General features: G+C 39.9%; 1 protein-coding gene across 2 annotated transcripts in view; it reads left to right on the top strand.

The window, feature by feature from the left end:
* The first annotated feature begins 597 nt into the window (after positions 1-597).
* Positions 598-15,057, top strand: part of chl1b (cell adhesion molecule L1-like b) — a 36,742-nt gene continuing 22,282 nt past the window's right edge. For both annotated transcript variants that reach the window (XM_041034367.1, XM_041034365.1), the window contains exons 1-9: positions 598-762; positions 8,457-8,647; positions 10,859-10,967; positions 11,180-11,370; positions 11,996-12,118; positions 13,287-13,457; positions 13,752-13,778; positions 13,946-14,057; positions 14,334-14,515. In XM_041034367.1, coding sequence (XP_040890301.1) covers positions 8,548-8,647; positions 10,859-10,967; positions 11,180-11,370; positions 11,996-12,118; positions 13,287-13,457; positions 13,752-13,778; positions 13,946-14,057; positions 14,334-14,515 — 1,015 coding nt within the window. In that variant the 5' untranslated portion in view covers positions 598-762; positions 8,457-8,547. The remainder of the gene's footprint in view (positions 763-8,456; positions 8,648-10,858; positions 10,968-11,179; positions 11,371-11,995; positions 12,119-13,286; positions 13,458-13,751; positions 13,779-13,945; positions 14,058-14,333; positions 14,516-15,057) is intronic.

The raw sequence follows: 15,057 nt of genomic DNA, 5'->3' as shown, positions 1-15,057 counted from the left end.
CCACTCAAGTCCATCTGTATAGTCGTGGAGTCAGGTCCCTGTTCACCAGTGTGGAACAATCGAGTCCACTTGAATCCAGATGCATACTATTAAAAAAAAAAAGGAAAAATGAAAAAGCAGTGGTTTTTCAAGCAAATATCCTCTTCCATTAGGAAGATAAAGGAGAGGAGCATGTTTCAAAAGCTCCGACAACACTGGACTAATGCTAAGCGACAATCTTCAGCAGTATTAGCAATTAAGGAGATTGTCGCTGGCTGACAGAAGAAGATTGCAGCAGGAGCAAAACTCAACAGATTTTCACACAGCGGGCGATCTGTGCTCCCAACCAGTGCACTGTTCATATTTTTCCTCTATTGATCATTGCAAATAAACACTTTTCACTGAGCTTCCAGGTGCAGCAAACAATCTTTGCTATGATGCTGAATGGTGGGAGGGGGCAAGATGGAACTTGCATTCCACCACTCTCCTTTGTACACACCCGGTGAATAGCCTTTAGATCGGGCTTTGTGGGAATGATTGTCAGTGGCTTAATGAGCGTCTTTGCCAAGCTAGAGGCTTTGGCAACATATGTGACTACAGTGGCTCCGTTCCTGTCTGTCTCCAGCCTGTATGACACAACGCAGAACGGGTTTAGCACTCTCCGTTTATTCAGAAATCTGATTCTAACTTACTCCTGGTTTCTTTTTATTCTGGATCTTATCATCTGGAAAAGAATGGTTACTCCTCTCATGGGGACCAGAGCTGAGAATGAAGTAAAATCTTGTAAGTATTCCGTAGTATATGAGGATGTCTAAAAGCCTGTGGCAGCACCTTTGAGTTGAGCATGTTATGGTCTTTGCACTTGGAGGAGACACTCTGGAAAGCATTCAGCGGATTTTATTTTCCCATAAAAGCCAAAAGGAAAATTATTGGCTTATGATTTCCATTTTAAGACAGAAGAAATGTTGTTCTCCTGCATAGTTTTTTGAATGTTTCATCTGACATTACAGGGTTTTTTTGGGTTTGTTTTTAAGTTAAAATATCAACATTTTGCCATTGTTTCTGTCAGACAGATGCCAAACAGGGTCACTTTTAGAAAGTTTTCAACAACTGCAGCCAAATCAGCTCTGTGACGAAATGTCAGAGTTACTGTGATGTCTGATAAACATCTGTGGAAGTTGATGCTTGAAATGTGGAACAGTCATGAACAAGTGTTTCATGGGAAATGTGTGACAAGTTTAAAGCACCATCTGTATTATCTGAAGATGTAAATAGGGAAATGTGCCAGTTTATTAAGATTTAATTGTAAGTGTTCAAAACATGAACATCTGCATATTGACTGAACAAACAAATAAATGAGGTTAATGAGATTAAAAGTGAAATGATAAGTTGATTAATGGAGTTAAGTTGATCGACAAAAATAAAGCAGCAACTATTTGGATAATTGATTAAAAAGAACTTAGTAAAATGCCCCAAATTCACTGATTTCAGCTTCTCAAATGTAAATATTTATTTCTTATTCTTTTATGATAATAAAGTAAATAGAAAATAGTAAAACAACTTTGAGTTTTAGAGCATTGATCAGACAGAAAAAGGCATCTGAAAAAATCTCATTAGGTGTCATTTTTTCATTTAAACAACTGAACCAGAAAATAATTGTCAAATTAATCAATAATAGAAATAATTGCCTGTTGCGACACCGTGAGATTAGTCATACAGTTAAATATAAACACATAAATATACCAGTTGCTCAAGTTCACTGATCTATACCAAAGCTCATCTTGTGTTCCACAGGATCAATCACAGTTTCATTGTATTTTGTGTAACTCAGGTGATTCTGTAGTCACATTTTCAGGCCTCGTTGTTCATTAATTCAACTTGAAGAAGCCTTAAACTTCACTGGGCTAAAACTCTACTAACTAAAACTCTGCTGCTCAGAGGACCACAGATACAATGCAGTATCTCACTAAACAAATACAGACTGGGATCGCATTCACTGAAGTTCATTCTTCCTCTTGCTTCTTGCCAAAGCAAATTTACATCAAACTGGCAATGAACAGTGATGACTGACCCCTGGGTGCATCACTGTAGACCCCCAATTAGTTTTATGTAACAAGCCGTTTACTGTAGATTGAATACATGTAGCATGAAATAGCATGTTTCACATTTGTGTGTCATCATGTGTTAAAAATATTCGAGTCTACAAGGAAAAGGAATTAAGAATTAATTGCAAGTACACAGAATGTATATAGAGTGTTGAACTGTAGCTGATGTGTCTGTAAGTGTAACCAAACTAATGAGTTTCAGTGAGAAACAGTGTTAGTACTGGAAGCATCTTGCTTTGATTGGTTTGTCGTTATAAAATCATTTTAATGATCTTAATGTAACTGCTCTGAGTGTGAGCTGTATTTGTATTGTAGAGAGGAAAAGTCAGTGAAGTCAAGTTATTAAATATGACACTTCCCAGCTTCTTTTCCTTGCTTGTTGCTGGATTCTGAAACGTGCCCTTGAATATCAAACCCAGGGTGGAATTTCTTTTGAAATGTAGAAGTTTCTAACTTTGCAGCATGTGGATGCAACTTTGATCAGCATCATTTCAAGCAGTTGCAAGTTGATGTCAGTTTTGCTTTGAAAACCATTTAAATTATTGCTGGCTATTGAAAGTTTTATAACATTTTCAAGCCAAAAAACACTTAAAGGTTCAACAGTAGATTAAATGAATTATTTTGATGGGTTTCTTGTTTTCGTGTCTGTAGACAGTGAGAATCCAGTGTAAATACAGAGATTGTCATATTTTAAAACCTTAAATCTTCGGCGTCTGGTCTTGAACTCATCCTATTTGACTGGTCTCAACACAACCTCAGCTCGACCCTATTAAGTGATGAAGGGGCACAGGAACTGGGCCACATATCCGACAGCTGTGTCAAACAGCTTACCCAGAGTAACACTGTCCAGATGCTCTGCTCTAGCACGAAACAGGAAATTCAAATGCTGAATTAGAGTCAGCACGGAACCTCTCATTTCACAGGCTGAAATTATGATTTTTTACTGTATGTATATTAGACTCCTGAAGGGATTTAAAAATGGTTCAAGCAGCAGAGGTATGTCTGTAAAAATGTGGTTTTGCTGCAGCCTCGTGTGTGCTGTGAGGACATCAGAAATTCTTGGTTGCTGGCAGAAATAAATTGCTTCTGGGTCTGATGGAGGTGAGGATTTTTGATACAAGGGCCATCGATCATGTCTTGCTGTGGCACAGTTTTCGTCTGGGGAAATTGCCAACATCAGTCAGACAAAGTGAATGAATGTGGAGAGAAGTGGGCTGTGTTAGTTCACACAAAAATAATATTCCAGTCCCTGCAGTCCAACTTGTGAATTCATCTCACTGCCGGCTACTCAGCGAGGATCACACAGTAATGTGATTATTGTCCTGGGCAAGGGGGGCACTCCTGTGGGACTTCAAAGAGAGCAGATCAGAGGGAAAATGAAAAAAAAAGCTGTAAGCTGTGATGCAGACAGGTGCAGTGCACTTTCTGAAACCTTTTCTTTCGCCTTAAACATATTAACAGGTTCAAAATGAGGACTCTGAAAGCACATGTAATATAGTTTTAGCTGACATGCCACAAACAGTCCACATGATTTATTATCATGACAGGCTCTGGTGATCAGTGTAAGTGTTTTCATTCTGCATATAAATTATTCAGCAGACTAGAATTAAAAGTCATAATCCGAAGCGAAAATATGGAGAGACTACTGTAGGCTTTATTCTGTACAGTTTTCACTCCTGTTTTGCTCAAATATTCACAGCAAAATTTCATATTTCAGGCAGACAAGCAGCTTTCAGACACACAAAAGAGCAACTAAGAGGCTGGAGAAAGCCTTCATTCTCTTTTGTCCATGGGAAAATGAAAAGCTTTTGTGAAAATGAACATTACTAACAAGATAAAAAACCTCTAGTGGCTGAAAATCTCTTCAAGTTATTTTATTTTTTTTATTTTTTCAAATGAACTACATCCTACATACACGATTCCAGTGTGTCCAGTGCCAGCTGGTGACATGATCATCCTGTTACAGTACTGTGTGTAGTTACATAAGGCTGCAGGGTCACTGCACGATGTACGCAGCGCATCCCACTTTCTCCCCAATGATGAGAGTGGGGGTCATCAAGGTCATTGTTCATTAGTTCATATAGAACACAGAGGTCAGACACTGCACAGTTCATCAGTGCAGCCGCTCTATATCTGTCTGCAGCTGAGCCCCCATTCCTCTACAGCTGAGAGACTCCCCTCATTCCACCGTCCTCATCCTCTGTCCCTCCTTTACCCAGCTCCAGACCCCGTCCCCTCAGCATGCTAAAGCAACAGACCTCTGAAATATTCATGGTGTGATAATGGAACTGTCATGCTTTCTGAAGTGCAGTAAAATTAAGCCAAATCTCAATTAGACAAGCATATTATCTAATATTGCTCCCACTTCCTAATCTCATTTAGCGTCTTGTTTCTGTTTTTTTTCTCTCCCGCCACTATTATTTTAATAATAGATGAATTGCATGGCCCAGCATGTAGCAGAATATTGAAAATGTTTATCGTCGTCAAAGGTCACAACTGAATCTAGATCAAATTCAGAAGAGTGAGGAGGAAAAACAAAATCTTTGAACAAAGAGGAAAATTAATTTCTACATAAAAGTTTTACCACTTACACAAGCTTTGTTTTTCGCTGAGAGCCAGACAGTGTGTCCGATTTGCAAGCTAAATGAGCATTTGATTGGACAAAAAGAACAAAATGACGACCGAAAAAACTGTGCACTCATTACACACATCAGAAGAGTCAATTGCTGCTTAGTGTTAATCAGCTTGGTCGTTGTTTTAATTGTTCTTGAATGATCAAATGGGAATCAGTGTGGAGGCTTTATCAGGACCGTGAGAGGGGAGTGTGGAGCTGCTGTCTTTCCCGTTTCAGGTCTTTAGTGAAGAGAATATTTTAATCCCGCCTGACAAGATGAGGATCTGCTTAATCCTATTACAGGCTTGCACATTAAACTACAGTAGGCCCACACTTCTCCGCCTGTTGTCTTTGTGTGAGAAAGGAGCAGATGGTGCCAGTTCAAGAGCCTACTGTAGTGAACTTTGAATGGCTGAGCCTGGACCCCACCCCGTTACTAAACAACACATCCACAAGTGTGGAGAATGTTCTAGGAAACCACTTGTTGTTGTTGTGCTCTTTTTTCCTTTGAAATCTTACTCATGCGATCCTTACAGCGTGTGACACATTTTGTATATTTGTAAATTTGTTTATGGGTCACAGTTAAGGTGTAATGCCAGAGCAGATGGCTGAACCATGGGAGTCAAGAAACAGACAGAGCTTGCCAGTTGTATAGTTGTGTGCCAGAATTGTTTCCTTAGGAAGAAGAAGTGAAAGCTGCACGGTAATCAGAGATCACAATGACAACACAACACAAACTGATGATTACTTTGCTGATTATTATTTTTCAGAATAATGGTTTAGTCTATTAAATGTCAACAAAAGTGAAAAAATACCCATCACAGCTTTCCAGAGTCCAAGGACCCATCTTTATATAAGCATCTTGTTTAGTCCAACCAGCAGTTCAAACCCCAGACGTATTCAGTTTTCAGTGAATAGCAACAATGAAAATTATCATTGATTGATAGATACCATTGAAAAGTAGTGATTGTAACTGATACAACACAGCTTCCTGACATTTCACACTGCAGGGTTAAAGGATTTAGACAGACAAGGCTAAATATTTGGGTTTATTTTTGTAGAATTTATTTATTCAAATAGATTTGATATTTGCAGCTCATATAATTCTTGATTATTTTTCAGGTTCTGACTCTGGGGAATTCTAACCTGAAGGGAATTCTAACCTGAAGGGAATCTTCATGCTCAAATCAGTACTGACTGAAAAAAAGTTATTGTGGCACCGTTTTTTCCATATCATATCCACGTCTAAGCTTTTATATTACAGGGTTTAGGAAAGCTGGGAATCTGAAAACTGTCTGCGTAGCTTTTTATTGTGGCAGACGCATCAATTATGATGGGTAAAATTAGGTTACAACGACTCTGTATCAAATTGGTCTACATTCGATGTGATTTGGTCTTGTTGACAAGGAGAAAGTTTTGTCAGAGAGTTCTCCACAGCTGCCACTCAGAGACAGCTTTAAAGTAGGGAGGCAGATTTTACTTGGCCCACATCGCTTCATTTCCCTCTCCGTGCCCCCTCCACGGCAGAGCTTCTGTCCCCCCTGAGCCTTGGCTAAGTAAGGTTAGGGTTCATATTGGCCTTCCCACAGTGAGCAGCTTTTAACCTCCTGCCAGCTTCATCAATCTCAGGCTAGTGTGATCGCTGCTGAAAGGGGTGGGGATTAAGAACAGCCTGCGGTCTGTAAATTATGCGAGCCAGGAGTGGCGGGCAGGTGGGGGGGGGGGGGGGGGGGGGGGGGGCTCTTGTGTGCATCATATAGGACCAATAGCCACCATACCCTCTGACTTCAGTGTAGACATTGTCCCTCGCAGCAGTTAAGCTCTGAGCGGACCTCCCTAAACCAGATGGCCAAGTTGGTTCTCAATAAATGTTTAACGAGGGGAGAACAAATTAAATCAAAAGGCAAATGATCAAGCACAGTTTGAACAAAGTGTAATCCATCTAAGGTGTTGTTAGGTTGGTAAAGGATTTTGGCCAGCGCAATAGGACAATGAGAACACATTGTCTTGTGGGAATTGTAACCTCCCTCCTCCCTCTCCTCTTAACCAGGCCAATCTTACCAACAAAACACAAGCCAATTAGCACAAAGCCCTTACCTTTTGATTTTAATCTGTGTTTAGCAACATAAATCACCGTGTCTGGGAAAAGCCTGAAACAAAGGAAAGCCTAAGGCATTCCTGTAGATGACTTATAACTCTGAAAAACCAATAAGCCTGGATTGTGATTGAATGAGGTGCAGTTATATTATGTATAGCACACTCAGAACTGGAACCTTGTTGGTGATGCTATCGGTGGGTGGGGCAGGGGTCACAACTTGGTTCAGAAAGGTCAGTATTGAATCACAGACAGAGTTAATACCATTACCATGAGGCACGGTTGAAAAGTTCAGAGAACATGTTCGTCGTTCACCGAATGAATGAAATCGACTCTTTTGTTCTCTGGTCAATTATTCAATTACATCTCTTGAACAGGAGTTTGACCTCAGTGTTTCCTATTGAGTTTGTTAAGGCAGTAAGAAGATTAGGAAAGAGGAAAGAGTTGTGATTCATGCACCACTGTGAACAGGGAGCTCTTTTCTAGACATTGCATGGCTGGTTGAGCATGAACTAGTAACTGTACAGCTTGACAACGTACGTATGCCTTCTTTGAGATTAACTGGACGACCTATCCACACTAATACAATGATTGTGATTACTGGTCTGCCTATCTTTGTGATGCTCCTTGCATGTTAAACCATTTCTGTTTTATGTGATCACCAGCAGAAGTCCCAGTAGCCCAAGAGCATTTATGATTTCCAATTTCTCTAAAACTATAGTGTTTTGCTATTATTGCTCTTTTTGTTATTATGGTGGATGTTAGTTGTTGAGCTAATTACGACAGCATGACTTAACCAAGCTGGGTCACAGCCAACACAAGGAAGACTAATGAACTGACACCCCACAGGGTTTACAGAGCACAGACACTAAAATTCCCATACGTCGCTCTTTTCCGTCCTCCTCCCAGGTCCAGCGATGCACTCTGGACCGATCATGTGCTCATAATGATCCAGACTCTGGTCTGTTAACTTGAAAATGATCCAGAGCTCTGTACTCTGCAGCCTGTCAGCGTGCGAGTGCAGACAGCTTACTCTGTCTGACTGTTAACTACAGTTGCGATTTATGCCGCACGCCCCTCAGGCAGCAATATTTGCTGCAATAATAGATAAATGTGTAACTGCATTGTTAATCTCTTTGAGTCATTGTTATCAGAATCATGCAGGCGCTGATCAAAACAGCAGTATGATTAAATCGGCTGAATAGTGTCTCAATTCTGATGGTAATTTTGATTTCAGTCTTGGCTATGTTTTGGAATAAATGCCTTTTTTCCTTCAGTAATGTTGAACATCTGCCATGCATTAATAAATCCACAGGCTCCTTCATTTCTTTCTTTATTTATTTCCATTGTCACATGAAAAACACGCTTTCTGCTCCACACTTCCACAGACATCAAACTACAAAACAATGTGAGTCTCAGGGGAAGCGGATGATAGGAGGCTTTAATGTGAATATTTCTTTATCGCAGCAAAATTTGAACTAGTGCAGAACAGAGTCCCCGTTGATGCAAATGAAAATGCGCGGAGTGTCTGGTTATGCCTGGCTGAGCAGAGAGCAGTCGGGCTCCCAGTCACGGGGGATTTGTTGTGTTTGGGGTTTGCCTTTCTGTCTGCCAGCGCGTGGGTGGATTCACAGGGCCTTCTCCGTCTGTGCTGCTCTCACAGGTACAGCATCTTCAGCTCGCCAGAGAAATGAACTGAGGACATAGAGGGGAGCGCTCGTTTCTTGAGGACGTCTGAGATTTACAGTGAAACCATGAGGTTGCAGAGGAGCCCGGGAGAGGTCGCCGTTCTGGTCTTGATCACCTGTGTTTGTGCCTTTCATACAACTACTGCCATTGACATCCCGCTGGAGGGTGAGTGCTGACATACTATAGCACAACACTAGTTTTCACATGTTCACAAAGGATTCAGGAGAGTGCATATTAGTTTCAATGACTGTTGTAGTTAAAGGGGCATTTCTCAGTTTTGCTAGGGACTCATTTCAGTGAAAGGCATCCCTGTTTAAAAAATATGACATTGTTTAGTCTTTTACACCCAGATAAACATGGACATTATTTCTGGAAAGACCACATTGTTGCTGAATCCACTTCCATTAAGTTACAATAGAGGCATGGATCTCAGAGCAAGATATCTCAAAAACTGGTTATATGAAACCAAAACTATCTGGATAGATGGAGGAAGTGTTTTTTTTCATAATCTGGGAGAACAAACCCTTTAAATCGTTGGCTGTATAATGTAAAACACGGTAAAGCTGCTAAACTTAAAGTCTCAATGTCAGTGTTGTGTTCACAACTTGTTTCTACTGCCCCCAAGTGGTCAAAAGAAATCTGTCAGTGTGGGTTTTTGCTAGCATACCTTAAATGACCTTAACATGTTTTAAAAGACATATGCAAGTTCTCATCTAATGCATTTTCTTCTGATGATAAGAGACATAACATTTTGTTTGCGGAGAGTTTTAACCACCTGCTAATGTGCCAGACATGTTTCTTTAGAAGCTTAATTTGATTAGTTCAGAGAATGAGAAACAAAATGTTTCTGTGATGTTATACAATCTAACAATTCAGAATGAATCAGCTAAATGTTGAGATAATTGGCACTTAACTGTACTTAATAAACAAAGAAAGCAATTTATAAAGCAAGAGGATCAAGTTGAATATTGAAACAAGGGAAGGTTAAGTGTTAAGAGTCGTACAGGTCTTCATGCTCATCTGCAGAGAACTTGTCCTTGATTGAACTTGAAGTGTTTTTATCATTTAAAAAAAAGTGTTGAATAATTTAGAGGCAGATAAATCCCACCACAGAGAACTGTTACAGTCATCATGCAGTCTGTGAATGGAATATAGTCACAGCTATTATCTTCTTTGAATCACATTCTTTTGTGTTAGATCGGTATGTATCCCAGTTTCATTGAAAACTCATATCAAACCTCTTCTTCTAAATTATTCAGAAACATCTCTTAAAGGCTTGATAAGGAACAGTTCAAACAGGTTTTCTGAAAAGGCAGAAACATGTTTGGGCTCAGTGATGTTAGAATATGTTTTAAATTCAGTCTTCTGTTTTGCATTACCAGTGTGTGTGTTTAAAAAGGGGCTGTGTATAAAGAATACTGGTGACAAGACTGTTTTTGTTTTGTTTATTTTCCCCCTGCTGCGATGGATTGTGTAGTTTTAGGTCATGTAAACAGTAAGTTCACTCTGCCATACTGTAGCTGGTATTAGTGACGTCCTCAGCTCTCTGTCAGTTAATCTCCTGGCTCGCTGTTGAGCACAGCAGCAGCTTTACTTATGCGCTGGATCAGATTTTCATGTGTCATCAGTCATGACTCCATAATACTGCTATTTTAGCTTCCAGGACTCATGGTATTTGCTATTCCTTAACACTCAATCACACCATAATCATACTGTGTTGTGTGTTTTCCATCCTTACCATATGTCACATATCTGTCATCATGTGAAACCATATAAAGAGTTTTATGCCAAAATAAAAACAATCTAACAAAATTAAATTATAAACATTCAGCTGTATAGACAAAATTGTACATTTTTTTAGATACTTTGAGTTAAGTTTTATGTTTTGGGATAGAACTCTGCATATAGAGACACATAGTAATAAACATCATAGTACAGTGGTTTCCAACCTGGGGTCAAAGCATCCCAAGATGAATCTGAGTGGTCACAAGACAATTAAAGGGAGAAGAAAGGAAGAACAAGTATTTGTATTTTGTATAGGTTTTTGTCTAATTTTTGCTTTTCTCCTGTGAAATTTTGGATACTTTAACTACTTCAGGCTCCTTAAAAGCCTTCAGATTAAACAGTTGAAACAGGAAAGTTACTCTTCAGTTGAACCACTCACAGTAATGTCCTCACTAAGGCCTTTCAACCTACGATGAGGGGGTCACAAGAAGGCATTGCCCTGTTATCAGGAATCACAAGCCAGAAACGGTTGGGAACCACTGCAGTAGCATCATGTTTAATGTGATATACTTTTGAAAAGAGTTCTGTATTGAGGCCTGTGTTGTATTTCTGACATTTCCATACTTGTTTGTTTGTTTGTTTGTTGCCCAGTTGAGCAGCTGCCCACCATCACAGCTCAGTCGCCCAGTTCTCTCATCGCCTTCCCTTTTGATGAGAGCTTCCCCGTGACGTGTGAAGCCAAAGGGAATCCCGAGCCAGAGTGAGTACTGAGCCTTGCATAACTTCAGATAGGAGGAAGAGAGGATGGAGAGCTTATTAGCAGCCAAACAGACACCAATAACAAACAACAACAACAACAGCATGATGTACTGTATTTTGTTGCCCTCATTTTTTGCACCAACTTTGGAAAATGAGCATGCTATAGTCTCAGCTGTTGGACTTGACATTTCAGTACTGGCTTTCTTTATGTAGATTCAGATGGACAAAGAATGGCCAGGAATTCGACCCCTCTCTAGACCCCCGGCTGATGAAAGAGGAGAATTCTGGGACCTTTGTGATACCCAATAATGGGAACCTTACAGAGTACCAGGGAACCTATCGCTGTTACGCCTCAAACAAACTGGGGGCCGCCATATCGAAGGAGATTGAGTTCATTGTGCCCCGTGAGTAACATACATCTGTGAGTGTGTGAGTACGTGTGTGTGTGTGTGTGTGTGTGTGTGGAGTGGTCTGTTACAGTGCTTTCAAAGTGATTCAGGAGCGGCAGTCCTGTGTAATGACTGCACCTCTCCATTGTGAGCTTTTCATTGTATTGGACGTGGCAGAAAGTCATTGAGACTCCCCAGCGCTCCACCCCTCGCAGCATCTCTTCTATAGCTCTGCACTGGAAAAAGCATCGAATGTGATCTAGCCTCTCTATCACCTCCTTTGCTATGTGCATTTTTCATTTTCTTCCCAAGAAAGAGTATAAATTCTCAAAGAAAATCCACTCTGTGGGGGACATCGACTAAATTTGGCTGGGCTTCAACCGACTCAGCAGTGGTGACAAGCCACACACAATAGTCATAGTGATGTCTGTTTTGTTCCTGCAGGCAAGAACTGAAGGAAAAAAAATATCCTACAGAATTCAGTCTAGTAAATCAGACAGAGGACAGGAATCATATGCCCAACACAGAATTCAAGAATGATTTTACTGCCATCTGCTGGAGAGGATGAGAACTGCACAGAGTATGTTATTCATTCTTGTCTGACTCACTCTACTCACTGCAGGCTTTTTCTTTAATCTAGATGTTCCAAAGTTTCCTAAAGAAACACTTGATCCTGTCGTGGTGGAGGAAGGACAGCCTTTTACTTTAAAGTGTGACCCACCTAAAGGAATACCTCCGCTGCAGATCTACTGGATGACCATTAGTAAGTGATACCTTTAATCTATGATAAATTAATAAGGTTGTATTTTATAAGGCTGCAGTTTATTTCAGAATTAAACCTTGAGCATATTGAAACACTTTCTGTTCTCACCTACAAAGTGCTGTATTTAGGCATATTTAGAGAGCAAAGTATTTAAGGTCTTCTCCTCACCTTCTGAACTGATTAATCCCTTAAATATCAAAGTCATGCTGCGCAGGCAAACACTGCTCAATCTCACAGATCTTCATTTTAAATTTGACTGGAGATCCCAAAGTTCCCACAGGTACTAAATATGTCAGGCTGAAGTCTGTGGCAATGTGTATAAAATGATGATTAAAATCTTGGTTTTGAATATTTCTCTTTTAAACATCTTACAGTTTCAATGAAGTACTGGAACAGGTTGATACAGAATACATTGCATATGTGGTAGTGCCAGTCTGTGGAATGAGATGGTTTTTCTGGGCACACAAACAGGAGTGGTGAAAGACGTGTTTGCATCCTTTACATAAATAAAAGTGTTATAGAACCCAGTAAAAATAAGAGTCGAACCTTATTAAAATTACAGAAGTCTTATCAGCAGAATGTACTGAAAGTATCAAAATAAAAGTACTACTTCTGCAGTAAAATGAAAGTAGTAGTACTGTAGAAGTAAAATTTGGCTTCTTCGTGCCCCAGTGAAAGAAATTTAGAAATGAACTCATTCTTCAGTGTGACTTCAATCAACTTATGGATTTGTGAAACATGTGACATGTGGAGAGGCCAAAAGTAGACACTGCTGCTTTGTAAACAGTCTTGAGTCCTAAAGATTGGGAAACCCTGGTTGAATACATAAAAGTGCATTGTATTTCATAAACCTAGCTATTAATGTAACTAGTTTTTCTGTAAAATCTAATTTGTGAAGTAATTAGTAACTGTAGCTGTCAGATAAATGTTGTGAGTAAAAGGTCAAACATTTCCTTTTGAAATTTACTGGAGTAGAAGTATAATGTAGCACAAAATGAAAATACTCAGATTACATCAAATTGTACTTAAGAACAGTAATTTATCAGCATGGTGTTATAGTAGAGGTCATTCATATCACACTTTTTCATGGCTGTTAAAATCTCTGGTTTTAGGACAAATGGCTAAAATCACGGGTTAAAATCTAAAATCTTCCTGTTTCTGTGCTCAGATCTTCAGCACATAGAACAGGATGAGAGGGTGTCTATGGGTTTGAACGGAGACCTCTACTTCTCTCACGCGGTGGAGAAGGACAGCAGGAGAGACTACTGCTGCTTCGCGGCCTTCCCCAGAATCCGAACCATCGTTCAGAAGACCGCCATGTCTGTCATCGTCAAGACTAGTACGTGTCACCTCAACTTCTTTGTCTTCGCATGAGCGCTGTTCTCCTCTCAAGCCAGCGTGATGCAAACTTTGATTTGTCTTCAAAGCAGGGATCAATTCCAGCATGCTTCCAACACAACACTGATATCCACGCTCACAGCAGCACCTCAGAAGTCATCCAAGTGTCATGTTGTCTTGTTCTGTGCATCTTCTTGGTTTTGTGTTGTGATTTTGATCTCTCTGATGTTTGTCATGATGCATCCACATTGTCCTCATGTTCATTGTGTTTTTGTCTCATCCACCCCCATTCCAGAAAAAAGTGACATGAGCCCTGAAACGGGTAAGTTTTTAGAGTAAAACACCCCTGTGCTGTACAGCATCTATAAAGAGTTGTGTGCACAATGCAGGCGTGTGAAAATCAATAGTTTATAATTAAGTGTAGCCTTTAGGAAGCATTACAACTCTGATTTATATTTTACTGTCTTATTATCGTCTATACTTCCTTAGCTAATGCAATCCTGGACAGAAAGCCTTCTCTTCTGACGCCCTCTGGTGACAGATCAGAGGTAAAACTGGTCAAAGGAGAGGACTTGAAATTGGAGTGTATTGCTGAAGGATTGTAAGTACTACTACCTTTTTCAGTAACTTCATTCTCTTACACTTCACTCCAAAAACAAACCAAAACTACTTTTTGAAGCGGCATGAATGTAAAACAGATTTTAACTGTAATGGATGTAAACTATTTGGTTTCAACATTGTACAATTTAGATTTACTAAATTTAGTTAATTTGTTAATTTTATGAATGACTTACCACGGGCTTGAATGCCATTTCCTGTCATATATAGGCAATACCTAACTATTTTTTAGACTCACTATGTGTCCCCGTTCTGTTAGTCCAACTCCACAGGTCAAGTGGGTGAAGATGGGTGAGCAGCTTCCTGTTAAAGTGAAACTGGAGAATCATGGAAAATTGCTGATTGTGCCAGCAGCTGAACAGGATGACAGCGGAAAGTACATGTGCAAGGCAGAGAACGCGTTAGGAAAAGCTGTCCATTACTTCACGGTGACAGTAGAAGGTAAGTGCTACATGTAGTGAAGTTACAGTGCTGCTATCACATCAAACTTATTGGAAATAATTTGAATAATGGATCCTTCACTTTTCTTGAGAGAAGCATCTACAGCAGAACTACTGTAGGAGCTCTAATAATACAGTATTTAAAACCAGAGAATCTCTCATAAGTGCTCTGGTTTTACGACAAGAGACCACAATCACAGGCTAAGACCTAAGGTTTAATTAAATACTTAGCTACTTTTCACCGCTGATTAAGTTTAGAGCACACTGTACATGCACTGTAGCTGAGTAACAAGGAAGCTCTGTAGATAAAAAGAAAGGAGCAACCATAGTCATACACACATCACTATAGTCATTTGGTAATTTGGGGAACAGTAGGGCCTATAATACACCAACCTGATGATGGTAATGCAGTTTGCCTTTTCACCAGATATCCTGTAAATAACCATAATGTCTCCTCCCTGGAATTGTTTCAGTGGATCCCTGCTACAGTCTGTGCTGAACACTGTGCCATATGGAGATTCATGTACAAATATATTGTTATGA

The sequence above is a fragment of the Toxotes jaculatrix genome, chromosome 3, assembly GCF_017976425.1.
Source record: "Toxotes jaculatrix isolate fToxJac2 chromosome 3, fToxJac2.pri, whole genome shotgun sequence".
NCBI classification, from domain to species: Eukaryota; Metazoa; Chordata; class Actinopteri; family Toxotidae; genus Toxotes; species Toxotes jaculatrix.
Note: the sequence above shows the minus strand (reverse complement) of the source record. Positions and strands in the feature narration are given on the sequence as shown.